This window comes from Pseudorasbora parva, chromosome 5, assembly GCF_024679245.1.
Source record: "Pseudorasbora parva isolate DD20220531a chromosome 5, ASM2467924v1, whole genome shotgun sequence".
NCBI lineage: Eukaryota > Metazoa > Chordata > Actinopteri > Cypriniformes > Gobionidae > Pseudorasbora > Pseudorasbora parva.
In genome coordinates, this window is record NC_090176.1 from 42,147,739 (window position 1) to 42,174,967 (window position 27,229).

Sequence of the window (27,229 nt, forward strand, 5' to 3'; positions counted from 1 at the left end):
GCGTTAATCCGCAAATAATGATTGGCTTCATCGCACTCTCCTTTCCACCAATCAGCTTGTGTGTGGTGAGCGTTCTGGCAGAATATGGCTGCCGTGGCATCATCCATAGGGGTGCTGTACATTGGTGGTGGTTGAGGAGATTCCCCCTTCTATGTAAAGTGCTTTGAGTGCCTAGAAAAGCGCTATATAAATGTAACAATATACATAAACATCTTTGTGTGTGTGTGTGTGTGTGTGTGTGTGTGTGTGCGTGTGTGTGTGTGTGCGCGCCTCACATAATACGTTACATAATACAATAATGTCACATAATACAATACGTCACATAATACAATAATGTGTATTTTGTCCACATTAATAAAAAGCCTATTAAAGGTATAGTTAATTATTTACTATTTAATGCTTCTCATTTAACATAATATTGACTTTAAATTTGACTGCGAAATTACCCCCAAAAGATAATTTAATGTGCAATTTATTTTGTGATTTATTTATTACAACTAGAGCTTACAAGCGTTTAAAAAAAAATCATCTAAATTAATTACACAATTAATGAATGTAGTTTTGGTAAGACATGGTTGTTAAGAACAGAAATGCGTCAATGATGAGAACAATATGTGAAGTGGACGATTTAGATTTTCATCTGCAACTGCTAATGTGTGCACAGTGGCAAGAAAAGTAAGATAAATAAAATAATTGCAGTATTTTTTTTCTCCAAATTGTATAACTACTCAGTATGTATGCGTTATCAAAAAGGAATAGACTGCGGCTAGTTCTGTGAATGAACAATGTGGCTGTGGGAGGTCTTTAGTACTCTATAGAAGGAAAAACACTTCATTTGACCCCCAACCAGAACCGCCTCTGCCTGTCAGCTGAGCTTTTTTGAAATCCAGAGCCATTGACCCGGTCTACAGCAAAATGCACTTTTGTGTTTTGCATAAGTCGGCTTGTTAAACGGTCATGCCTTTTAACAGCACATGGATTGTTTGTTTCTGTTCAAGCTTGCTTTGCAATACTTTCCTCTGCCACTAATGATTCACTTTGATGCTGATGCAGCCTGATGGATTCTAAGGCAGGGCATTAAACACACACTTCTCAGTGCTCCAGAAAACAACAAAGGCAGGCATTTGGCTTTGATTTTATAGATCTACTCATTCTGAAAGCTTATATAAATATGCCTGTTTTACAATGTTGTTTACATATTTAGTTATTGTGTCCATAAATATACAAATATACACAGCTCTAAACCCCCACCCCCCAACGGTGACTTCTTTCATTTCTTTCCAACCAGGTTTACTGTACATAAGTATCATACAGTACATTTAAACTTTGAAAAAAAATGATAATAATTAAACAGAAGCTGAGATTTAAAATAATTCCGGGTTGTCAATATATTGAAACAGCTCTTGTATATTCTGAACAAAATTTTCTTCTTCAAAGCAATACAACATCAGATAAAGTTGCCTCCAGAAAACTACTGAAAGCTTGTTTCTGCTTTGAGTGAAAAAAATGAAAAGGTAGAACTTTTTTCTCACAATTTACTTTGTCTCAGAATTGTAACTATTTCTCATTATTGTGCATTTATGTTTATTGTGACTGTTTATTGTAATTGCAATTTCATATCTCGCAATTATAAGTTTAACTGTGAGTATCTTTTCAAATTGCGATTTCATATCTCACCATTATGAGATATATAAAATGTATTTCTTAAACAATGTGACTCCTAATTTTAAATTAGCTCACACAATTACCTTTTTTATGGTTTGAAAAAATACACTATATTGCCAAAAGTATTGGGACACCCCTCCAAATCATTAATGTGTTCCAATCACTTCCATGGCCACCGGTGTATGAAATCAAGCATCTAGGCTTGCAAAAGTTTCTACAAACATTTGTAAAAGAATGGATCTCTCTCAGGAGCTCCGTGAATTCAAGCATAGTATCGTGATAGGTTGCCACCTGTGCAATAAGTCCATTTGTGAAATTTCCTCACTAATAAATATTCCATGGTCAACTGCTAGTGGTATTATAACAAAGTAGATCGGGCATTTGGAAACAACAGCAACTCAGCCACGAAGTGGTAGGCCACGTAAAATCACAGAGCAGGGTCAGCGCATGATGAGGCACAGTGCGCAGAAGTTGCCAACTTTCTGCAGTCAGAGCCTTCAGATTAGCTCAAGAACAGTGCGTAGAGAGCTTCTTGGAATGGGTTTCCATGGCCGAGCAGCTGCATCTGTGCCTTACATCAACAAGTGCAATGTAAAACGTCAGAAGCACGTCACCACTGAACTCTAGAGCAGTGGAGACGTGTTTTCTGAAATGTGACAAATCTCTGTCTGGCAATCCGATGGATGAGTCTGGGTTTGGCGGTTGCCATTAGAATGGTACTTGCCTGACTGTATTGTTCTAAGTGTAAAGTTTGGTGGATGGGGGGATTATAGTGTGGGGTTGTTTTTCAGGGTTGGGCTTGGACCCTTAGTTCCAGTAAACGGAACTCTTAATGCCTCAGCATACCAAGACATTTTGGACAATTTCATGCTCCCATCTTTGTGAGAATAGTTTGTTGATGGCCCCTTCCTATTCCAACATGACTAAGCTACAGTGCATAAAGCAAGGTCCATAAAGACAAGGATGAGGAAGTTTGTTGTGGAGGAACTTGAATTGCCTGACCTCACCCAGATGGAACACCTTTGGGATGAATTAGAGCAGAGCCAGGCCTTCTTGTCCAACATCAGTGCCTGACCTCACAAATGCACTTCAGGAAGAATGGTAAAAAATTCCCATAAACTCACTCCCAAACCTTGTGGAGAAAGCTTTCCCAGAAGAGTTGAAGTTGTTAAAGCTGCAAAGAGTGGGCCAACTCTATATTAAACCCTAAGGGTTAAGAATGAGATGTCATTTCATGTGCATCGAAAGGCAGGACTTTTGACAATATAGTGTATCTGCAACATAACTCTTCCCATGAGCTCCCAGAAATACATCAGACCAGCTCTCTGCTAGATAGAAAATAGGAGAGACTCTACTGAACAATTAGTTTGTTCCTCAAAACCCTGTGACTGAGAGCAGAGGTTTATTTTATCGTTCTTGCCTTCTCAACAGAATGCAAAGATGACATCTTACAACTTCCCTGAGACAATGTTCAGACACTGATAAATGCCCGTGGATTTATTTAGACTTGTTCTTTAGGCCTTTGCAATTACATCCTCACTGACAATTGCAATTTTATTATCCTTTTTTTTCAGCAATGTTGGCTAGATGTCAGAATGACCCTTTAAAAGATTTTTGATTTTGGCTCACTAGTTGGTTTTCTGTATTGTATCTCCAAGTTGCCAGCGTAGACAGTTGCTATGAAGAATAGCCTTAAGTGTGTACATGGAGAGGGAGTTTGGCAAGAGAACTCTGGGAAAACTTCATCAGTGAGTCGGTGTGACATCTTCCTCGGCCACTTCAGTCCTGTGTCACTGGGTCTCGTCACCCGGCCACATGAGCCGCAGTGTTTGGGCTCCGTGTTCTAGATCAGAGGAGGGGGGGTGGGTGCACACAAGAAGATATAGCACAGGACAGCAAGGAAGGAAAAACCCAGAAGACTCCAGAGGTCTCTCTGAATCACTGGTGCTGTTTGAAGGATGATGAGGCGTTGCTTTAAGGAAGGATGAGCCATGTTAGTGTGCTGTTAAGCTGACCTGAACAGACTTCTTAGTAGGATGGACCACATTAACATGCAGCGTCTCATTCCTCCTGATACACAATAGTGGAATATCTCCACACCAAATTATTCTTTTGCATTACACTTCTATGCAATTGGCTTTTGCTGTTGCATTTTTTTATTTAATTCAAAATATAAACCCTGGCTTCTTAAATAAAAGCTTTCTGAAGTGTTTTCCTAAAGGATCTTTTTTTAGAAGAGCAGTAACACACAGCAGAATCTTCTTATTCTTAATCTTGTTTCTAGTATGTTTGAATAGTGCTTGGATATAGTGTATATGAAATGTACACTGGCGTTCAAGTTTGGGGTCTGAAGATTGTTGAATGTTTTTGAAAAAAGCAGCAACAAGGCAGCCTTTATTTGACCAAAAATATCATAAAAACTGCAATATTATAAAATATTATTACAATTTCAAATTAATAAATTTTAAAACGCAAATTATCCTGTAATTGCAAAACTGAAGGCTGTAGTAATAATGCTGAAAATTCAGTCACATCTCTCCCTCCATCCCTCTAATCGTTTTAATATGCTGATTTTGTGCTCCCTATTCATTTTAATGTCTATTCAAATGTATTTTTTACTATTATTAATGCAGAGAAAAGTTGTGCTGCTTAATGCATTTTTATTGTGATGCATTTTTTTCATATTTTTTTGACATGTAGATAGAAAAAACTGTTATCATTATGGCCTTTACTGTGACATTTGATCAATTTAATGCATCCTTGTTAAATACAAGTATTACAAAAAGAACAAAAGAAAGTCAGTTCCCTCTGTAACACTGCATGCAATGCACATATGCCAGTGTTTGCGTTCATTCTTATTGCTGCTCGTCTCTAAATACATTGCCTTCAAAGAGCAGCTTGCATAGAGGCATCCGCAATAGATGGATTCAAGCTTCATTCTGTGTGTGTGTGAAGTTCTGGTAGTAATCTTTACACACAGGACAAATGATGATATCATAATGAAGCTGTTGTCATCTCTTACTTTTTTAGATTTTAGCTGTGTTAGAGGGGTAGTTCATTTAGAGGGTAGTCACACATTTCATAATTTATTCACCCTCTTTAAAATTCTAAACCTATTTGCCTCCCTTTCTATTGAACACAAAATAACGTATTTTGTATAATGTTTCAGTATATACCCATACTGTGAAAGTCAGTGTGCTCAAAAATGACCTATTTAAAAACTTCTGTTCCACAGAAGAAAGAAAGTCATACAGATTTAGAATGACAATACTTGATGAACATCAAACATCTGCCGATTCTTGATCGGCATATGAGAAACATTTCTAGATGAACATGGATAGTTGGAAGGGATGCTGCATAAATGCATCCTAGTTTTTCATATCCACTTAATGGGAAAGTATTCATAAATAAAAGGGTTTAGAAGAAAAGACATAACACATTCCCCTCATGTCATTGTAAACTACTTGCTTGAATTTTTGAAGAATAACACGTAATGAAAATGAGGGGAGCCGTTAAGCTTCAACATTACAAACACTATTTATTTTCTAATTTTCATAAGTCTTCTCAAGTCATATGATGGTATTGATGAACACGCAATGTAAAGTTATTGATTAAATCTGGCCCTTCACCCTACCTCTTAAAGCAAATATGGCACCTGTTTGACATCTGTTGTCTTTAGTCTTTTTATATTCTTCAATATCTCATTTTCGGGTACACTGATGAAAGAAAGTCACAGGTTTGGAATGACATGAAGATGAGTCAATTTTTTTGGTTGAGCTATTCCTTTAATAAAACTTTTTGCGCCATATCAAAGATAACGCAGATAACCGTTTATGTTTTGTACATTACATGGCCTTGCATGTTTTAGCTTTGTGAATTACCAAGGTTGTTTATGCACCATAAAGGTGACAGTTCCACTCTGAAAGATCCATTTGAAATGGATGTCACAAGCTATTGGTTTTAGCTGCAGGGGTGTCCCATTATTGAAAACTCTCACTGCAACCAAATGGAGGGTCAGGCGAAATTTTCCATTACCTACGTCTGGATGAAAGGGGTGACGTAAAAGCTTTTAGAGCGGGAGCAAAAGCCAGTTCGCAACAGTATGACTGACACCTGAGGCAACAGAATTTTCCACTTATCCTCAGCCTGTGTGTGTAAAGGTATGGCCAAGGGATACACTTAAACTACAGAATTCCTCCAAACCTCCAGGGCAACATGTCTTAAGCATCCACTTCCTCTTAGAAAGGAAGAACCATTCTCTTACTGACCTCGAGCATTTTGAAGCTAGTGGGCTAAGAACCTTTCATTACGCTGTAAAAAGGAACCCGTATTGTCACTAATAACGTCCTGAAGAACTCTTTTTGAGGATTTGAGTGGAAATATATTTTGCTCAAGTGCATACCATAGGAGGTCGCTGTCATGCAGTACTGGCGTAGGCATTTGCACATTCCCTCTACGCTCAGCGGTTTATGGATTTTTTTCCGGCCTCTCGAAGCAAAGGCGCTGAGCCAGTACAACGGGCCTCGTGTCATGCAGTCAGTAATGAGCTTCTTAATTAAACCCTGCAGGCTTGTGGCTCAATTAGGGCTTACAGACAAAGTTAAACTGATCAATCCAGGAAGTGCTTCTACAGAGCATGGCAGCTGCGGGGCATACGGTAGAAGAGTACTTTGAAGAACAAGAGACTGATTTGATGTTCTGTACAAAAATGTGTGGGTTTTGAAAAATGTGATTTGCACCCTTTCAAACTCTGTATGATTGTTGTATCTTTGTCTCCTTCATGCTCGTCATGGCCTATTAGCTTGCTCAATTGATGAGTGTATGATAGACCCAATGCTGGTCCCAAACAACCCCACCCTGCCTTTTGACCTTGCCGGAGGCAGCGGTCGAGTTTACTTATAGGACTAGGCGCATTCACGTTCCTCTCATTTTGCCTACTGTCTTCCATCTCTGGTCCTTCCTTGAGAACTTCCCTTTAACTGGTAAGGACGCTAAAACGTATATCTTGGGTTTCTGATTTTGGCTTGCACTTCTCCACGGGAATCACTTGAGAGTTTCTTTCCCTTTGTGAATGTTTGAACGTTTGTCTCTTTGAATTTGTGTTTCGGTTGTCTTCAGTGAGCTGATCGAATTTACCCCAGTGGAGAACAGAAGAAGCACTCATTTGATGGGCCTCGAAGTTAAATGCTTTTGAGATGATGTCTTAGGTTTGTCTTAACCTCAGGAGTACCTAGATTCGCAATTGTTGGCATGCTGATCTTTAAGTGGCTTTTTAAAACCTTTTTTCAAAAGGCTTTTGTTTATTTGTCTAAGTAACAATTTATAGTTCCTGTGAATGAGTCATGATTCTGCAGGGTTTTAACCTCAGCGATTCGTGATTAATTCTGCTGGTCAACTGAAGCGAATTAGCCAAGAGTTTGTAATCCAGCGCAGCTCCCCATAATTCCTCACTCTTCCAGATTAAAATGGCTGGTAGACACAATGACTGTCAGATATTGTGATGTTGATCGAAAGCCACCCCTCACCCTGCTTAAACCTCTTGGTTTTCAGGCCATGTCTGTTCGCCTGTTTTTATTGCTCATGCCATGCGTATTTTAGCTCTGAAAAAAATAGGACAGAGTGGGGTGAGGGATAGGTAGAAGGGGCATGGAAGCATATGAAGGTTGAAGCTTAAATGTCACAACAGACAAGTATACAGTGTAATGACAAAAGTAACTGATGTAAGAGTGTACAGATGGTGACCAGACACCCTGGGCTGGACCAGACTGCAGGAATGGGCATGTACAGTGGTGGGTACAGCTTCGCTGACGTGTCGCCCGCTGGAGATACCCAGACGGCTGGAGTCTTGGGTGCCGATTCCACCCCCAATACCCCTGGGGCTGCTCGCTGAGCGTACTGGGACTTCTCTAGCCTCTAAAACCTTTACTTCAGCCCAAGCAGTGATAATGCTGTCGACAAACAAGGGACTGCTGCAGTGAAATTTGAATTTAGGCGTTTTTTTTATTTTTTTATTTTGCGCATTGTATCCGGTGAGGGATCACGTGTCCAGCGCCTTACCCACATGACCTCATACCAGGACCAATCAAATGGTGTCATTCCATTGGGGCTGAGCGAGAGATCGCTGGAGAAATCATTTTCCCTCTGTGGTTTTTAATTTCAGTCCTTTCTGAACATCAATATTGGTGGCCATCGGTTTGGAGCTCTGTGAAGGTAAATCTTTTTACATTTTTACGTTTTATATTTGGCATATGTTTTGAGATAACACTGTGGCCTGGTCTGTTATGATCGGTCTTAAGAAACGGCATTCTGTTCATGGAAAAAATTTATCCTACGGTGTCTATTGAAGATGTTCCTTTGGAATCATCCACTGGAATCGTTCTTCTAGCCCCAAGTTTCCTAATGCTAGCAGTTATGGACTATATCCAATGGCCATTTAACATTTAAATTTACATCTGAAGAATTTCATGAAACAGTAGGAAGTATGTGTTGTAGTCTAAGCTAAGTAGCTTGTGATATTTTGAAGCGATTTGCTTTATTTTCTGTAGCGTTTGTGTTGTATCCGTATGTTGTTCGACAGTGCTCTGTATGCCGCCGACAGTATGGCGTGAAGGCTTGTGACTTGTGTGTCAGTCTCAGTTGCGAATCCCGACCTTGATGGCAGTTCGTAGCATTAAACGCTGCTCGGCCCTTTGATTAATGCTTCTAGAGAGGTACACAGTTTTGTTCGTCGTCATTACTTCAATTATCGTCATGGGTTCTTTATCTGTCACAGTGAAGCGGAAACGATTTCATCCTAAAAAAAACTATTGGTACGGAGTCAGATTTATGTATGAATAGAATAAATGTTTAACAAAAAAAATGTGACCCTGAGAACCTTAAGAGGATAAATTTGCGTGTTTATATTGTCATGATACCGATACCATCTCCCCAAAATGTCTAATGGATTGTTGGTGCCATAGAATTTTCTCATTCAAGGGCTGAACATTGCATTATAGTGACAATTTATTTGCCAATATATACTGAAACCTCTAAAAAGGCAGGGTTATATCATTATTGTGTGTTCTACCATCATGTCGATGATTTCAGAAATGGTTTTCACTGTGATGTCTTGAGACGACCAGAGGTGTCTCCATTTAGCATTTCAGCACTTTCGTTTAGTAGGCCGTTAGCGTAGCATGGGTCGTTGGTACCGGTATCCCGGATCTCTGATCCCCGGATCATTTTTGCTTGATCTTGCATTGGCATTGCTGGGCGACAGAGCTCTTGATTATAATTTGGGTTGAGATCCAGGCAAGGGCGACTGATCAGGGCTGACAGTTTTCGAGCCGCCTGTCAGACTGAGTAGGGGAGGGTGGCCCTGCAGACACGCGTACTACAACAAAAGGCTCTTCTAGAGTTGTTCACATATGAGTGTTCATACGCCCCCTCCTCCTTTATAACACAACGCCCAGCCGAAGGGACCCCAGCCCTGGTGATGCTGCATACCCACAGGGAACGTGTGTGCCAGAAAACCTACATTTTGTTTTACAGTGAAAAGATGTATCACTTGGTTTTAACATTGTGTGCTTGTACTGCATGATTAGGAAATCGATATTTGGATGAGTGGCCGTTTTAATCGATAAGTTTCTCATGAAAGATTTTGATTGAGCAAATTACTTCCTTTATATAAAGAACTCATTCTGTGCATGAGCTAGAAATTCCATAAAGGAAAATTAATACTTGGTCTTAATCAGTAGTGTTGATTATTTATTGTTTAAACGGGAGTATATGATTTCGAATATTTTTTTGAAAGATAATATTAGGGCTATTAGCAACAACCATTTTAATAAGCAATTAATGTCAATTATTTTTGATTAATTCAATGAATACTCCACATTGCGCTTTTTTAAACATTAGTAATGAGTATTGTATACAATGTCTAATAATAAAATAAAATAAAATAAAATATATAAAGGTATTATATATATATTTTAATAATGATCTTTTTTTATTTTCATTTATTTTTAAAAATGTTTAATAAAATAAAACGGCATTTTAAACTACAGTTTTCTTGTAATGAAATATTGTATGGGTCTTCATACATTTTATTGCTTGCTTTAAATATTGTTTTAGGTCATTTTGAAGCCCTTTTAATTATAAATATTGTTTGACAAGGCAACACACCAGATTTGAACATGGGTAATTCCTAAAATACTGTTATTCCCTTTGTGGAACATCCATCTTATTATTACAGAATCACAATCTGAAAATGCAGTTTAAATTTGTATTAAAACGTATTGTGGCATTAAGTAAAAAATACACAATACAGTATTTAACATTCATACTGTAAACGTATTACAAAAGGGTTCATAAGTTCGTTCTGAGTATTTCATGAGAGTTCAGGATGAAAGCAAGCACTTTCTGCAGTCAAATTCTCCTTATGGCGTGGAATTATGGAGAAGGCTTATGGCCGGTTTATGTTCGAATGTAATGACTGCCTTGGAGGATTAGGGAAGGCCAGATGATGGTGGATAGACTCAGATTATATTTAGCATGTTCCTCTTGCTCCTGTTATATTGCTTTGTGTTTTCTGTGTTTATAAAATTGCAACAGTTGTAGGAATCATGCATCATCTTCCAATGTTATTCCCTCTCTTTATCTCTAATGGCTGCAGATCAGATGCTCCCACCCCGCTCTTTATTCAGAGGTTTTAATTTAATTCCTCCCCACAGTTAGAGCGATGACCCATCATAAGGACCTCATCACCAGAGAGAATATCCTCTCTTAGCCAAAGCAATCATAATACAGATCTTCAAATTGGTATTAAGGGGACCGTTTGCACATATTTTACATTTGTGAACTCTTGTGAACGTGAAAATCAAGACATTAGAAGTGGGTGGCCTTTTACTTATTTGCATACATACAATTGTTGATCATTCAGACTTTTCTGGTTGCCATCTTTATTATGCTGTTCATTGCACTTGGCATGTATTTTTTGTCTTTCTTTTTGATCCTGCTTTAAATCTCAGTGGAAGTATTTTGCTTTCATGATCCTGTTTGAAATCATATTCTGTTGCACTGCACATGTAACATTTAATCCTCAACATCAAATTCTCTTTTTGATTGTCCTTTTCACGTTGAGCATGCATACTGTTGATTCCTTTAAAATCTCTGCATCACCCTTCCGACCGGGCGTAGACAAAACCTGTGGACTTTTTACCGCAAGTTTGTTTTTAGTGAAAATCTGTGGAATTGTTTAAATGTAATATGTGTTAAAACTCTTACTGGTGGCTGGAAGAATGATCAAATTAGTTACACAAACGTTCAAGGGGTAAGGAACACCTTTGATTGACAGGTGAAAATATTTTAAACGTTTCTGATATGTTTATCTATCTTAGATTTTTTTTTTTTTAAATGACTAGATTTGTTGTATTAAGAAGGGCAAAACCAGGATAAATTGTAAAAAAAAACAACAAACAAGGAAAAAATAGTTTAGACAGCATGAACAATTTAATTTGGCTTTTGTTTTGGCCCGTCTGAAAATAGTATTTGACAGTCTTTCAGGTCAATGAAGAATGACTGTGCCGCTTCCGCCACACTATACTGCCGATTATTCCCGTTACCTCCTTTCTTCCTGGTTGCTTTTTGTCTCTCATCCTCTTGCCCGCCCATGGTTGTGATTTCGAGAGCAAAGAGAAAAGACAAACTGCCTCAGGCTATAATTTGCCCTGAAATCTCGCATGAGCCAGTGTCTCCAATAAACACTGTCGCCTCTCGTTAAGCTCTCGCCCTTGATACACTGACAGGACTAGTGATGTGTTTAACACGATAAATCATAGCGCTTGATCTGTCCAGGCCTCTCTGCCAGCCCACTCGTCCGGGGACTTACCCCATTTTTTGGGGCCAGACAGGACCACACTCGCTGTTCTACATCTTTATGGCTTAGCTTTACATTAAAGTCAACGTGAAAAACTCTATTTACAGGTTCCTGGTCTTGTTGATCATTATTCCAATTAAAACAATTATTTGTAACCTAAGATGGTTACAGATGATCTCAATGGTTAATCATAGCAGGGCCCAGTGTACCATTTTTCCACTTGGAACAAATGTTACAATCTTTTATAGAAAAGAAAATGAGCTGTTAATGCCATTTCATGATGACTTTAATTGGTGATCTGGTTTTTGTTGGATATGAACTCCGGTAAAAGTGTTCATTCTGGAGTCACAGATTTAATAAGGAAGAAGGTAAGGTGCATTAAATGAACAATCTCAGCAACATTCAGTGCGTCAGCAGTTTAGATGGACGTGCTTGCATTGATTAATCTCAGTTTTTGTTTCCAATAATGTTCATTCACAAAAAGTAAACTTTTGTCAGTGTTATTCAGGATAGAGGCAACATTGCATGACATATCACCTAATGTAGAGAAAAGATAAACAAAACAGACAACTAAATCATAATTAAATTGTCATGAAATCATAGTTGAGCGTGTTCCTGTCCTTATTGTGTGTGCTTATTTATGAGTGCATGCTATTTCAAGTTTTTAATTTTAGTTTTGGTAATCTTTTTGCAAACTTTCCTTTGTTTGAATCAACTTTCCTTTTCAGCTGACATCACACGTCTTTTCAACCCCTCTCTTCCAGTCTGACTCCACTCACTCAGAAATGCATAAAATTGTGAACGTTAATTCAGGTTATATTTAATGTCAGGTGACTGGTAAAATTGTTTCATTACAGTATTTTCCCTTTCTCATTATCATGATTTTAGAGAAATTAAAGGTACTCTATGTAACTTTTTGCCCTCTGGCGGTTAAATTGCATGCATTTTACAGAAGAAAGTTTGTTTTGGTTGTGCTTCAGCTCTGCTTGGTTCTTTATCATAACTAAAAAAAAAATAGAGAGAGATTATCATGCTCATAAAACATTCAATTCTAGGAGATGTAACTAGTTTAGATGTAAAGGATCTCAAGCTGACTAGCTGAAGACATTACTGTAGATACACAGTGCGTAAATAAATTCCAGCACTGCGCTACAACAACCATAATGACCCTTCAATAGCTAATGCTTTACAGTGAACTCTGTTTAAGAGCTACATATGGCAATTTAGCTCTTCAATAAAATATCTCCATCACCGTTACATTTCAAATACCTCAGTTCTCGCTATCTCTGAAAAGCCAAGTCAATGTTTATTCTTATTTTATCTCGAGTTCGGTCACAGCTTTGAACAGTGTTTTTTTAAAAACAGGTGATTCTCCAGAGGTTCAAGATTTAATATGATCCATGTCGATCTTTCTTTATACTTATTGTGACAACTAACATGCCTCTCCCACACCATATACACGTCCATGCAACCTGAAAAAAAGTGCAAAAAAGTGACATGGTGTACCTTTAAATGATTGCACCACTATTGTTTTGTGATTCAGCCAGTAGGGGTCAATAGCTTTGAGCAGTTGACAAATGGCTTGTTTATGCAGTCTTTTTGCTCCTGATGTTCAAGAACTGTTTTTTTCCAATTCACATTAATTAGAAAAAGAGCCTATGGTCTGAAAATGCATTTTGATTTATTTTCTCATTGCCGAACTGCTTAAATTGCAGTAGTCATTTTAGGAAGTGGGGTGTTTGGTTGTTTCTGGTTGTGTGGGAGTGAATTGCAGCCTCAGGTTCTGTCTCCTATTATTTTCCCTATTACAAGGTTACACTGTTGTAAGCAATAGGGTCACTATTTCTCTCCTCCTGTTATAGCAGTTATCAAAACACCAGTTTTATGTTCTCTGAATATTTTTTTGTAATTGTGTACACTCCATATATCCACTTATTCTAACCTCCCCTCTTTGGGGAAATGGTCAAGAGTAGTAAAGGCATAGCAGTTATTTATCACCTTAAATCTAACATAGTCTATACATCATGTCTTTTGTCTTTATGCATCCATTGTTTTTAGAAAGTCCAAAGAAGTTGAGATATTTTTTGACCAAAAAATAATTGAGATTTTAGCTACTAAGACAGGTGAAGCTGAGCCCAGACAATGGAAGTGGGAAAAAACTTTATTGGACACCGGCAGCACAAGGTTAATCTGCAAAATCAAATTTGAATGAAATTAATTTTAATATTGCCATGCCAATGTAGCAAAGGGATAGTTCACCCAAAATGAAAGTTCTAAAAATGACTCAATCACCAATCATGTCATTCAAAAACATAAACGACTTTTATTTCTTAGCTTTATTTCTATTGCCATTTGAATAATTTGAATAGTTTTAGTACTACTTTCATTAATTTTCAGTTAGTTGCCACAAAAACATTCCTAATTTTCATTAATTTCTCACCTTCGTGTCATTCCAAACCCGTTCATTTTTGGAACTAACTCTTAGTATTACATTTTTCTTCTAATATTCATATTTTATTTGATTTCAGCTTCAGATTTTAATTAACGACAACTATTTTTAATCATTTTAGTTATCTCTAACAGCGCTTTCTTCTGTGGAAAAAAATCTCTCTCTTTTTTTTTGTCCGTTCAATGATATCAAAATCAGCAAATGCTCCACAAACAAACAAAAATGCATGGTTTGATTTGTTTTACAGGGGTCTTATTTTAAAGGGTCATTATTTTGATTATTGGGTGTAATAGATTAACACAGTTTAATGTTCAAAAAACATTATTTTTTATCATTGTACATTATTGTAGCTCCTCTATTCACAGTCTGTCTGAAATACACAGAGTTGACAAAGCCCCTCCTTCCCAAAAGCTCAGAGTGCTCCAATTGGCCAGTTGACCCAGTGCATTATGATTGGCCAAACAACTCAAGCGTGTCGAAAACATAATGCCCCTTACCATAATCACGAGCTTCAGCTTCTAAAGCATTTGTAAACACAGTTAATGTCGTCGGTTTTTAACAATATCAGTTGGAGCACGAGTCGGATTCTGAAAAAGCGGATGATTAGCCCGATTGACTGGAACCAACTTTGCGAGCATGACTTGAGCAAAATGTTTCACGATGTAAGTCGTTTTTGCCAGTGTTGTAGTCTACTCTCCCAGGTTCAGGAACATGTCCTCGGTAAAGTGCGCTGTGCCCAAGCAAACATTTGGCTGGTACTGCTAAGGGCCAGCTTTATAAATAAATCATAACCTCTGGTTAACCTCTGAAAGCAACAGCAGTTTTGCTTACGCATCCAAACACTCTGCGACTACCTTTGGGCGGGCATTATGCTAATATTTCACATTGTGACGTGGACATTTGAGGAAGTAATATCAGAACTTTGATAAAGGCGTTTGAAGTCGGTCTGGATCAGTGTACTCTGTTTGTGAATGTATATAACCTGCAAATTCACAAAGCGATTTATTCTAACAGATACCTTGCACACTAAATGAAAAGGAAAACATTAAAATGTATCATATGACCCCTTTAATTTTTGGATGATCTATCCCTTTAAGAATATTGAATTAATATTGAATGTTCAGTCACGTGTTTTATTTCATCGAAAAGCTGTTTTTGGTCATGATTTCACAAATACTGTATTGTAACGTGTTTGGCTGTTGGTCATTTATATGAATCAATGAGACCGTATTGTGCTGCGTTTGAAGCAAAGTGGAAAGAGAGAAAAAGGAGCATTTTGGGAGCACTGCTTGACCAAGCGTAAAGCGTGATTAATTCAATAGGTACCACAGAGGAAGGGGCCAGAAGCTCTTTAGAGGAAGGGCTGACCCACTTTCTGTATCCTGTGCTTCAGCAAAGACTGAGCTTATCTACCACCGGGAAGATATCAGACTTATGATTAACATAAAATAGAATTAAAATGTGAAGTATTTCAATGGCTAATTTTTAATCTGCTCATACTTTTTTGAAAAGCACTGGAAATGTGCTCGCTAAACACACACACTTTGACATCAAAGGAAAGTGGTTTAAAGGACACATGCCATGTAAGGTAACAGTGGTGTGTGTATGCAGCCATTGCTTTTGCTCTGAGGACCGCTGTAATCAGCCCACAGATGTAGTGTTCAGATGTCCTCTGATTTCTGCAGGCTGATGTTCACCCGACCATGTGTTTGTTCTGTGTTTGGGTGTTTTTGTGGGCACTTATGGCCCTTTGGACTTTCAGAAACCATACACACTTTTCACACTCTCCCTGGTTTATTTAATTTACCTAATAACTAGTGTACTGTATATGCATTGCTCTCAAGATTATGTATTTGTGTGATTTTTATTTATATTTTTTTTGTCTTGCTTTGACTAATTTTATTGCTATGATGAACTAAATACTGTACACACAATTGAATATTTTTACAATTCTTGATTTTTTTTTTCCACAATTACAGAGGATGCACACTTTAAAGATCATGCTAGTCAGGCAAATCTTTTCATTTGTCTTTTTTCCTAATCTGTCAATGTCTTATATTGCATCTCAAACATGCTTTTCACTGATACTGTTGTTTGGACTGACTTTTGAAAAAAGTTTTAGAGGCAAAATTGTTTGTTCAGATGGCCTATCATTATTTTTGTAGAAAATTATACAAATATAATTGAAATTTGTTTGATATTCTGTTTTGACATTTATTAAATTAAATTAAAAATTAAATAATTCTTCATCTTCTATTTCAAGGAAAGCGCAATGCAGACTAAAGCTCTATTCAGACTTTGTGGGACGTAATTCATGTTTCACAGACGTACGATTCACGAGTTCACACTTACATATAATTATATAGAGTCAATTTAAATGCGTATTTGGCGTGCTGTCGGGGGGGAGGGATTCGAGCTTGAATTTGGCCCGAACCTAAAGTACAGGTAAGCTATAAATGAACTACACCACGGTCCTGCGATTTCAACGTCACCACCACTAAGTTTCTGACAACCCTTTCAGTTTTTATCTCAAAACATTTCCCCAGAACGTTTGAGTTAGACTAGTTTACAAGAGCGCAATTATGAGCATAACAAGGCTATAAAAGCAGACTGAGTTTACCTTTTTGGTGTGATGACATTTAATGTCCCCAACAGCCTCTGTAGTCCTATTTAGCCACTTATTAGCCACTACTTTTTCAAGACATGTAACAGGTTAAAAAAAAAATTATGAGTGGGGTAACACTAATGTATTTTAAAGGGGTACTTCAGCGCTGGGAAGATGAATCTGTATTTAAACTGGGTCATCAATGTAGTAGAAATGTGAAATTATTTTTGAATTTGGTGTCTTCTAGACTGAGAAAAGACAGAAAATGTATTTTTGTCCCATGGGGATGAAAGACTACAATTCCCAGAATGCTTCGCTGCCCTGTGAGGCCATTCCCAACGCCAACAACTTCATTACTGTGACTGAGTTAGAGACACTACAATTAAAAACCTGAACGTGTCTGTTCAATATAATGAGTGAGTCACCGCGCGAGTCTCACAGCACTGAGCACTAACTGCAGGAGTGATGAGAGCTGAGGTAATCGCGACTACACTCGCGGCATAACGTTACATTCACAACGCGAGTTCAGTCTGGCGCGTTTCAGTTCATGCCTTTGCAAGCTTAACTTTCAGAGAAATAAAATTTGAGAAGTTAAAAGACTTACATTGCTCACCATAGCTCCGTTTAAATGATCCTGTCTGCAAGCTGAGCTCTCCCTGCAAGCTGAGTGTAATCTCCATCCCCCAATGCCGGATTCAAAACATGCGGAAATAGCTCCCTCTGCTGGCTGTAGTCTTTAGCCTCTGGGCAAACATTCCTCCTATGATGCAAAAATCGTCATTTTGCATCATAAGAGGAATTTTTCCAGAAATAAAATGCATAAATCTCTCGTCTCAGGGAGATATGAGAGGGGAAAGCACAATAATTTGAATATTCTCCAGGGTTTCTACTGATACAAAGCAATATGCTAATCGCTGAAGTAACCCTTTAATGTCGTAGAAAAAAATGTGAAAGTGTCTTGAGCGTGTGTTCACCACAAACCTTTTTTCAGCCATTTAAACTAAATCCCATTCAAAAATCCCATTGACTTAGGAATGATTTAGTGCTTTGGCCTACAAAGTGATATCATACCTGCACCACTCTTTATTATATTACAACACTTCTCCTCATGTTCTTTTGTCTTCGACATGCTTTCAGTTCAATATGGACAGTATCTGATGGAAAAATTAAATTATACATTTATTGAATAGAGCCATATCACAGACACTGCAAAAACTGCTCATTTTCACTCTTTCCTGCCATTGATGGAAATTTCCGTAATTTATGAGACAACGCTTCTCCACCATTCATGGGAATTTACAGCTTTCAGTGTTTTCTCTGCTATAAGGCAGGGGGCACTATTACACATCTGCTGAAAGAGTACTGAATCTCCTGATCAAAACACAGGCGAAGAAGAAGCAGAAACAAGTGATAGCATATGTAAGCATACACTGTAAAAACAATTCAGGTCTCGAATTGAACATTTTCAACAAAATTTTCCAGTTGGCCGAAATGAATTTCTGTGAATTAAATTTCATCAATTCACAGAATTTCAATTCGGCCAACTGAAAAATTTAGATGTGACCAGTCACTAGAAAATTTTCAATTTGAGACTTTTTATTTGTATTTTTTTTACAGTCTATGTAAAACAACACAATAACATTAAGCATATAAAAAAAACTGCCTAATGTTACTGAATAAAACTCAGGATGAGGTATTGGATTGTGAAGATTTGGGATATTAATTGACTCATCTATGTTTTGATAACCGTTTTGAATCTGATATGGATATAGTCTTTGGCAGAAACACATTTTTATCAGCGCTTTGCTCAAAATGCTGCTTTTTTTTATAAAACGTTGCCACATTCAAGTAGAATGCATTGAGTAAAATGTAAAATGCCATGAACGTTTTGTGAAAATGATCAAAAATGCTGGTGGTGGCTGGCAAATTAAAAAAATATGGAAAATATATGGAATTAAAATAAAGGCATTGTAAAAAGTTTCCTGGATTATTTTAAATGTGACCTTCATATGTAAAAAAATAAATAATAATATGTGTGTATCAACCCCTGGTACGTAAAAGGGTCTGAAGAAACACTCTATTATGCCACCTCAAAATATACAAAGAAAGAAGCACTTTAAAATGTAATCCTTCAGGCATTCGTAACGGTTCACTAAACATGATCATCTAAGTAATAATATTCATTTTATTCAAGCAGCTTTTCATTGAAGCACAAGATATGGTGCATTAGCATCACATAAACGATAAGATTGCCTTTCCTCAATCCAGACGTAGTGTATGCATAAAGTTGCCACAAGGTGTTAGCGCCTCGCCCACAGCATCCATGTTGTTTGTTGTCTTACAGACTGATTTAATTAGATAAGATTTCATGCGGGGTTGAACTTGAAGGCATTTGAGATTTAAGTCATCTGAGGCGGATGAAGAACTACAACATTACGTGAGTCATGAGGAGAAGTGTGGAACATTGTTTGCTCTCTGTGACCAAGCACACACTGCAGCTAAACACAGTTGTCACTCCTCTTAATCCTGTTCTGTACGCACACGGAGATATCTGCATCCTACAACCACGTTTTCCCAGAACAATGTTCCTGATTTGGGTTTTAAGAGAGTGTGTTGGTGTAGGAACAGATACAAAATGTTGTGTGAGAGTTGCTACACTCTATCATAGAAAATATTTTGAATACAGTGACAATATAGCAGAGGAATAAAACATCAAGCATTGTACTCAACCCAATATTCATTACTTTCCTTTTTCACATGATTTATTTTTGAAGCAAATTGCTACAGTATTTCTCTAAACCCACAAGGCCATTTTCACGCAAGTTATGATTATAGTTAAAGAGTGCTTTTTGACCTGTACTTTGTGCCTGTGCTTTAGTCATCATCATATTTGTACTTCGGCAAAGCTTGATAAAAGATATCAAAGCATGATTATAAATGTACTTTGAAAAACTTGTCTTTAAGAGTGTACTCTCTTAGTCTTTAAAAGCACTTTTTACTTTTTTTTATTACATTAATATTATATTAACGGCAAGTATAGTTATAAAATATAGCCTACTTAATAGATTTTAAAGTGCAAAACAAGTTAAGTGCACTATTTTCCGTAAGGTTTTCTCAGGTCAAGGGGCTTGCGTCCATTTGTAAGAGTACAGGCTGATTCACTTCTATCCATTTGCTTTGTTGCTTCTGCGTGCTCTTAGCACAGATTGCATAAAAATTCTAATCTGAGCTAAGCAGGAGATTTGCGGACAGCTGGCAGCTCATCTCGTATACCCATGTGAATCTGTCCTTATCTTCCCTTAGCTTTCTCGATTCGTCTCTCTCTCACGCATAACCCCAGCATTTGTGCTCATAACTTTCTCATCCTTGAGCACGCATGCTATTTCTCTTTCACCGTGCTTTTTACAGTCGCCAATCTCGCCATCCTTTAACTTTTTGCTCTTTACCCTGCGCCCCGTTCGAAGGTCTGGCAGCTGCACTGGGATGGCTTAATGTTTCAATCTCTCAATCGCAGTTGATCCCCAGACCCACATGACGGCATAAATCACTGAAAAAGGGACAGGTCTGAAGCTGTGCTGAGGAGTTAGGACCCCCCCACGCGAGTACAGACAGATACTCATTATATCCACTGAGGATGAGAAATCGTCGGAGGGATCAGAGACCGAAAATACAGATTCGGATAAGCCGAATGTTGGGAATTATGACACAAAATGGAAAATAAGTTGTTTTATATGACCTTGTTTATGGTAAACCCACATAAATCTGCAGATTAATGCTTGATGCTGCTTTTTTTAATGTATTTTTTTATTATTTTTAAATGCTTATTCTTAAATTATTTTAAAATGTTAAGTTTTCTTTTCTTTTCAACACGTAAAGAATTTTCATTTTTTGCAGAAATTCTGCACACATTCAGTCTTTGCCTACCTATTATATTGTCATCTTGTGTTTGTGTTGAGTGTTGGTCATTCTCCAGCATTTTTTGGGCTTTGGAGCCCATTTTGTTGGATGTCATTTTTTAAAAATGTATTTTCTTACACTGGTGTAATAGCTCACAAAGTATTGGACTCAGCTGTGCTATATACTGTATGCTAAAAGCCGAATGACCTCAGCAGCTGTTAGTTTTTGAAATGAATTTGAGATTACTGCCTGGCAACAAACATACTTGTGAAGTGCTCCCTCTTGTGTTCAGACTATGAATGTAAAATGCTATTAATGATGTTGCATTGTGTGTTAAAGGAATGCTCCATTTTCATCACAAGCTTTTGATTAATCAGACAACAGTAAGGTAACAGTAAAGTAAGGTAAATGTAAGTAAGGTAATTGCAGTGGAATAATAGGCAGTAAAACATACACTGTATGTAAAATGTACATAGCCACTTTACATACGTGTTAACATGCATGAGGCTAGTGAGAGAAAATGATTACATCCATTTTGAAAATTAGTTCTACCTCAACTAGATAATGAACTATTCAGTTTTTACTGAATAATTCATGCAAGGTCTTTAACAAAACCAAAAGATTCACATTTCTCTGGAATGGACTGTATTCTTTAACTGTTGTTTAACTGCATTTTATTTTTTATTTACACTGCTGTTTGAGGTCAGAAAGTTTATTTTATTTTATTTTTAATACTGTTATTCAGCACCGATTCATTGAACTGATTAGTGACAGTAAAACATTTTTTAAAATAATGTTACAAAAGATTTTTTTCTCTCGAATAAATGTTTCCTGTTCAACAAGAAAAATGTTTCCACAAAAATATTAAGCAGCAGAAGAAAAGAAAAAAAAAGAACTGTTTCTTGAGCATATTTGGAAGTCAGCATATTAATCACATAATATAATTAGCATGCGTAAGAATATTTCACAATGCTATTTTTTTTTTTTTTTCATCAAATAAATTCATCCGTGGTGAGCATAAGAGACTTTTCAAAAGCATCTTACCGAACCCAAACTTTTGAACAGTAGTGTATTTATTTATTTTAAACAAGTCGAGATTATTTTCCGTGTCAATCACAAATGCAGAGCGACAGAGGAACATTCCTTTAATACCGAGCTTTCATTCTCGAGCAGATCCAAACATTCTGCAAGCGTCTTCATCCCTCACTTGGAAGTCTTGGGCTCATTATGACTCTTGTGTATGGTTATCCCATCCCCCCTTGCAGGTGACTGGTTGGCTGCTGAACCATCATTCTCGTCCTACTCCTGGGGATTTCCTGTCACGTGACCATATTCCTGCTTCACCTCCACTCCTAGTATGGAACCCAACAAAGTCCAGTCAGAAGGTGGGCTGAATGTGACCCTGACCATCCGGCTTCTCATGCACGGCAAGGTAAGCTGAGCCCGCAGAGCAGTACAGAGAGCAGTGGATGGGGGTGGGTTGATGAAGTCACTGCAGAGGGTGCCTGAGGGACGTGTCCTCTTCTGACCCACTGTTTCAGGCCAAGGTGAATCAGGGGTCGTGAGTACCAGTGACCTTTTAGACTCTTTTAGAAAATAAAATAGAGCCGTTTTGGTTCACTGTTACTGTACAATTGTGAATGGCCAAAATGCTCTGCTTATGCTTGCAAAGATTTTACTGATTTTTTTTTTTATTCCTGCAGGAAGTGGGAAGCATCATTGGAAAGGTATGTTAGATATGGACATGTGCATGTGTGTGTATGAATGTATGTATACGTTTTAAGCACTTTTTCATTCTTTTTGCTACAGAAAGGGGAAACTGTGAAGAAGATGCGTGAAGAGGTATGTTTCCTCTTGAACTGTTGAGACTGGCTTTGTTTGTCATAAATTCATAAATCACTGCAACCTCAATGTTGTATGTTTAAATATAATAATAGTAATTCTAAATGTACTTGTTAAATTACCTGTTAAGATAAGATAGACAAAAGTATTTTAAACTTACTCAAATTACTAGACTGTATCAATAAATATGAAATAAATAGTAATTTTAAGTAAATTCTTCACATTCTTTGAACTTAAATTCAAAATATCTTACATTAGATGTCTTTGCCGGCCTCTTGTGGAAAAAAAAAAGATTTTCTCTTCAGTATGCATTCAGATACACATCTATATGTAATGAAATTTTTTTTTGGTAAAGTTATAGCATTTTTAGTTTGAATTGAGCAGTTTTAGATTTTTCTATACTGAAGCATTCCATTAATTCCTAAGAGGGTCAAATTGACCCATGAGGGAAAGATTTGTTAATTTGTTTTCATTTCAACTAAAAAATTCCTTGAATCCAGTCATTTGTGCTTCAAGTGCAACAAAAGTCCTAGGGTCTTGGACCACTCAGATGTTTTAATTTTGTTTTTGTTTTTAAATGAGTTTTGGGTCAAGGTGACCTGAGGGTTAAGTGTATTTTTGAGCTATTAAAAGGGTCTTGGAGTCTCTGAAGCAAAAACCTCAAGCAGAACAAGAACATGAGGGTTAACTTGACATTTGACATCTTACAGAGCGGCGCTCGCATCAACATCTCAGAAGGAAACTGTCCAGAGAGGATCGTCACCATCACTGGACCCACAGATGCCATCTTCAAGGCCTTCGCTATGATCGCATACAAGTTTGAAGAGGTGCTGTCGCTTAACACGGACTACATGTTATTTTGTAAAAAATTATTCTCAGAAACCTAGAAATAATAATATTTTTAGAAATAATATTATCATTATGTTAATAATAATAATAATGTTTAGAACTTTTGGATTCTTAGAAACCTTTTGGATGTTTATTTGGAAAAATTATGTTCATGTCTTACTTAGTTTTATATATATAATATTATATAATATATAAGGTATTATGAACTGTAATTATATGAGTAGTGGACAGGACTTTTGTGTGTCTTTTGGCTTTATTTAATTTTGTTGTGATTACTTTGTGCTGCCATTTTGGCCCGGACTCCCTAGTAGAAGAGATTTATATCTCAATGGGATTTTTTCCTGGTTAAATTAAGGATAAAAAAATAAATAAACACAAATGTTTTTGGTACTGTATTCTACCATTTAAAAGATCAGTATGATTTTTAAACGCTTTTGAAAGATGCTTCTTGTGCTCACTACATTTATTCAATCAATTAATCAAAAAAAAAAGTAATATTGTGAAATAATATTAAAATTTAAAATAACTAATTTCTATGTTAATATATTGTAAAATGATTCCTGTGATGGCAAAGCTGATTTTTTTTGCATTATTACTGCAGTCTTCAGTGTCCCAGGATCCTACAGAAATCATTCTAATAGGATTTCTATATAATAAATATAATCTTTGATTAATAGAAGGTTTAAAAGGACATCATTTGTGTTCTTTACTGTTATTTTACTGTAACTTTTGGTCAATTTAATGGATCTCTACTGAGTAAAAGGTTTCCTATTAAACAATGTATTGTAAAATTGGTAGTTCACATTTTTGAATAATCTGATTATTAAAAGTCCCTTGAAATTGTTTTGATTTTTTTCTCTTTATATTTGGAATTTGATGGACACAAACCAAAAGGATAAGATTAATTTGGTTTGAATGCAGAACATCGTCACAAAAAAAGAAAAGAAAAGTAACACAAACTTAAAATTGATCATTTCAACTCTAAATTCTGTTTAGATTAGCCACGTTGTTGCAGCGATGTTAAAGTTGTATTGCTTATTATGTAATTGCTTTCTGATATTTCTTCAGGATATAATCAACTCCATGAGCAACAGCCCAGCCACCAGTAAGCCCCCGGTCACTTTGCGCCTCGTGGTGCCCGCCAGTCAGTGCGGCTCCCTCATTGGCAAGGGAGGCTCAAAAATCAAAGAGATGAGAGAGGTACGAAACTGTCAGATCATGCATTACCATAGAATTAAAAAATGGGCAATACTGTATGACAGGAGTCTTTAGCCACAAAACTCGCAATATTAATATGCCACCGAACACATGCTATTATAGCCCAGACTAAAAGCACAATTCTTTAGTCCTTGGTCTAAAAAAGGTTGAAGACCCCTGCTGTATGGAAATCATGGCAATGCTGATTATGTTCTTGTCTTTTAAATGACTTCATCGGAAACATATGTTTGCTTGCAGATGGCGTCATTTGTCCCAGCATTCCCCTGAGAGCGGTGTGGTCTCAGAGCAGATCACACCATCATTAGCAGTGAATGACTGCTGTTTTATCTCTCTCTTCAGTCCACAGGAGCTCAGGTTCAGGTAGCAGGTGACATGCTGCCTAACTCCACAGAGCGCGCAGTGACAATCTCCGGCACCCCGGAAGCCATCATCCAGTGTGTCAAACAGATATGTGTGGTCATGCTGGAGGTACAGTATTGCACAGTATTGTTCAAGCGATAGTCCAAAATTCAAATTCTTTACTAATTTACGTCATTCTGTACTCCCCCTCATGTCATTTAAAACACGTGTTGTGACTTTATTTACACTGTTGAACACAAAAGCTTAAAAGGACAGAAAAGCACTATACCATTTTCATTGAAGAAGTCCGATCCGTTTGACTTCTGAAACCTAATGACTGAAGTTTAAAGTTGGCATGAAATGAAAAATCATTTTCTAAAAACAGATTTCTGTTTTCTAATCGGGAACTATTTATCCATGCACACGTCAATTTTTTTCCGTGGTTGATTGGATTACAAATGGACGACGGGTCTAAAACATTTTGAGCTTGTCCACTTTCAACCACTTCCAAATGTATTCGACCAGATTGCTTTTGTAGTGTGGTCGAATGTTCAAACAACCACAAAAGACCGCCTACTGTCCACCTACTGGCCTAATGTGTGACCATTATGGAAAGCGTGCTAGCCAGATGGGACTTAGGGCCCTATTTTGACAATCTAAGTGTATGATCTAAAGCGTACAGCACAAGTGCACTTAGGGCATGTCCGAATCCAATTTTGCTAGTTCAATGACAGGAAAAAGGGTTGGCGCCACCCAGCGCATGGTCTAAAAGGGCTTTACCTAGTCCCTTAATGAGACATGTGTGTTTTTTGGGGCATAACGTGCTATAAACCAATCAGAGTCTCATCTCCCATTCCCTTTAAAAGCCAGTTGCACTCGCTCCATGGCGGATTTGCAAGTGGAAAAAAGGAAAAGGGAAACGGTTGTGCTCGCGCACTTTAACCTTGCGCCAAGTCTACCGGACGAAGCCAGATTCCACCAAAGCTCCCTGAGCATATGACATGTAGGCTTTTTTATATTTATGTACACAATGATAATATTTTACATTTTAATCCTTACATTTTTCATATTTAAATATGTTTGTGTGCTGCTGCATGTCCCTGTGTCCCCTTAGACTTTGTTGGCTGGAGACCAAAGCTTTTTTGGAAGACGAAAAACTTGCCAAGCACGATTCCTTCTCACAGCGTTCAGCATTGTCTTGCGGCGGTCAGAGCAGAAAAGAAAGCTGCTGCTCTCCATGTGTTTTTCTGGCACATTCATATGTAAATTCTAAAAGCTTATTTTAGATAGATCAAAAGATCTGAAAAATCCATATATTTACCCGGGACAGAAGTGGTATATTTTATGTATATTTTTATATATTTATTAGGGCTGTCTGTTGGTTAAAATATTTAATCACGATTGATCGCACGAATGTCATGAGTTAACTCATGATGAATCGCAACTTAATCGCACATTTTTATCAGTTTTAAATGTACCTTCAAAAATGATTAATACTCTTATCAACATGGGTATATGGACAAATATGCATGTTTTATGTAAATGTACGTTTATTATTAGTGAAATCATACTTGGAGCATGAAGATTAGACATGTATCAAAGTTCACAGATGTTTTTTAAAGAACTTGTTCATGTCTCTTAAGCTTGAGCTTAATTCTGAATAACCAGTGATTTCTCCCATTTTAAGAATATAAATAAAGGGAGTTTTTACACTGGCTGTTTAGTTCAGAACAGGGCACAGTTCACATTAAAAATTGCTCATGTGAAAGCTGTCATGCGGACCTTGGAGCACACCAGGGTACCGAACCCGAGACGACCTGGAGGAGGTGTTCGAACTGTGCCGCGATTCACGTGAACTGTGACAAACACGGACTCGGAGAGCTCTTGTTCAGAAAAGTTACCTGCACATCTGTTTTAGCCAATTGTAACGTATAGTTCAATAAAACAAATACTGGTGATGGTTTTAATGATTTACCTCGGATATGAGCGAGAGCAGGCTTGCACTGCAGTGTATTCGCGCATCGCCGTGCAGTCTCCACAGAGTCCCTTTACAATCATGTGACAAAAGACCCCTTAATCCAATACATTGACCCGCGTTTTCTATAATACCCTGTGGATGTTTTTGATTATGTAAGATGCACACAAATGCACCAAGGTTCAATAGAATCATGTTGACTGGCGCTGTGGGGGAAAACGAGAACTATCACACTCAGACTTGGACTGCAGCATATGTGCTCAGTGTAAAAATGCCCTTTTCTTTTATTTCGACCTGGAGTCTAATAAAAGTTAAACAGAAAAAATGGTAGCTTATGTAGGCTATATAACATCACTTGTTTCCTTAACATCTATGGCTGCTATCGATTTCTCCAACTATGGGGTAGGCCACGGATCAAACAGAAAATGTGCTCTGCGTTAATCACGTGTTAATACAATTGTCGGCGTTAAAATGAATTTGTGTTAACGCGTTAATTTTGACAGCCCTAATATTTATGCTACAAAAAGATGATTT

At 37.3% G+C, this 27,229-nt stretch overlaps 1 protein-coding gene across 9 annotated transcripts in view; it reads left to right on the top strand.

Moving 5' to 3' along the window:
- pcbp3 (poly(rC) binding protein 3) overlaps window positions 1-27,229 on the top strand; it is an 87,380-nt gene that overhangs the window by 46,189 nt on the left and 13,962 nt on the right. For all 9 annotated transcript variants that reach the window (XM_067444406.1, XM_067444408.1, XM_067444407.1 and 6 more), the window contains exons 7-12: window positions 21,738-21,904; window positions 22,176-22,199; window positions 22,282-22,314; window positions 23,025-23,141; window positions 24,232-24,363; window positions 24,721-24,849. In XM_067444406.1, coding sequence (XP_067300507.1) covers window positions 21,830-21,904; window positions 22,176-22,199; window positions 22,282-22,314; window positions 23,025-23,141; window positions 24,232-24,363; window positions 24,721-24,849 — 510 coding nt within the window. In that variant the 5' untranslated portion in view covers window positions 21,738-21,829. The remainder of the gene's footprint in view (window positions 1-21,737; window positions 21,905-22,175; window positions 22,200-22,281; window positions 22,315-23,024; window positions 23,142-24,231; window positions 24,364-24,720; window positions 24,850-27,229) is intronic.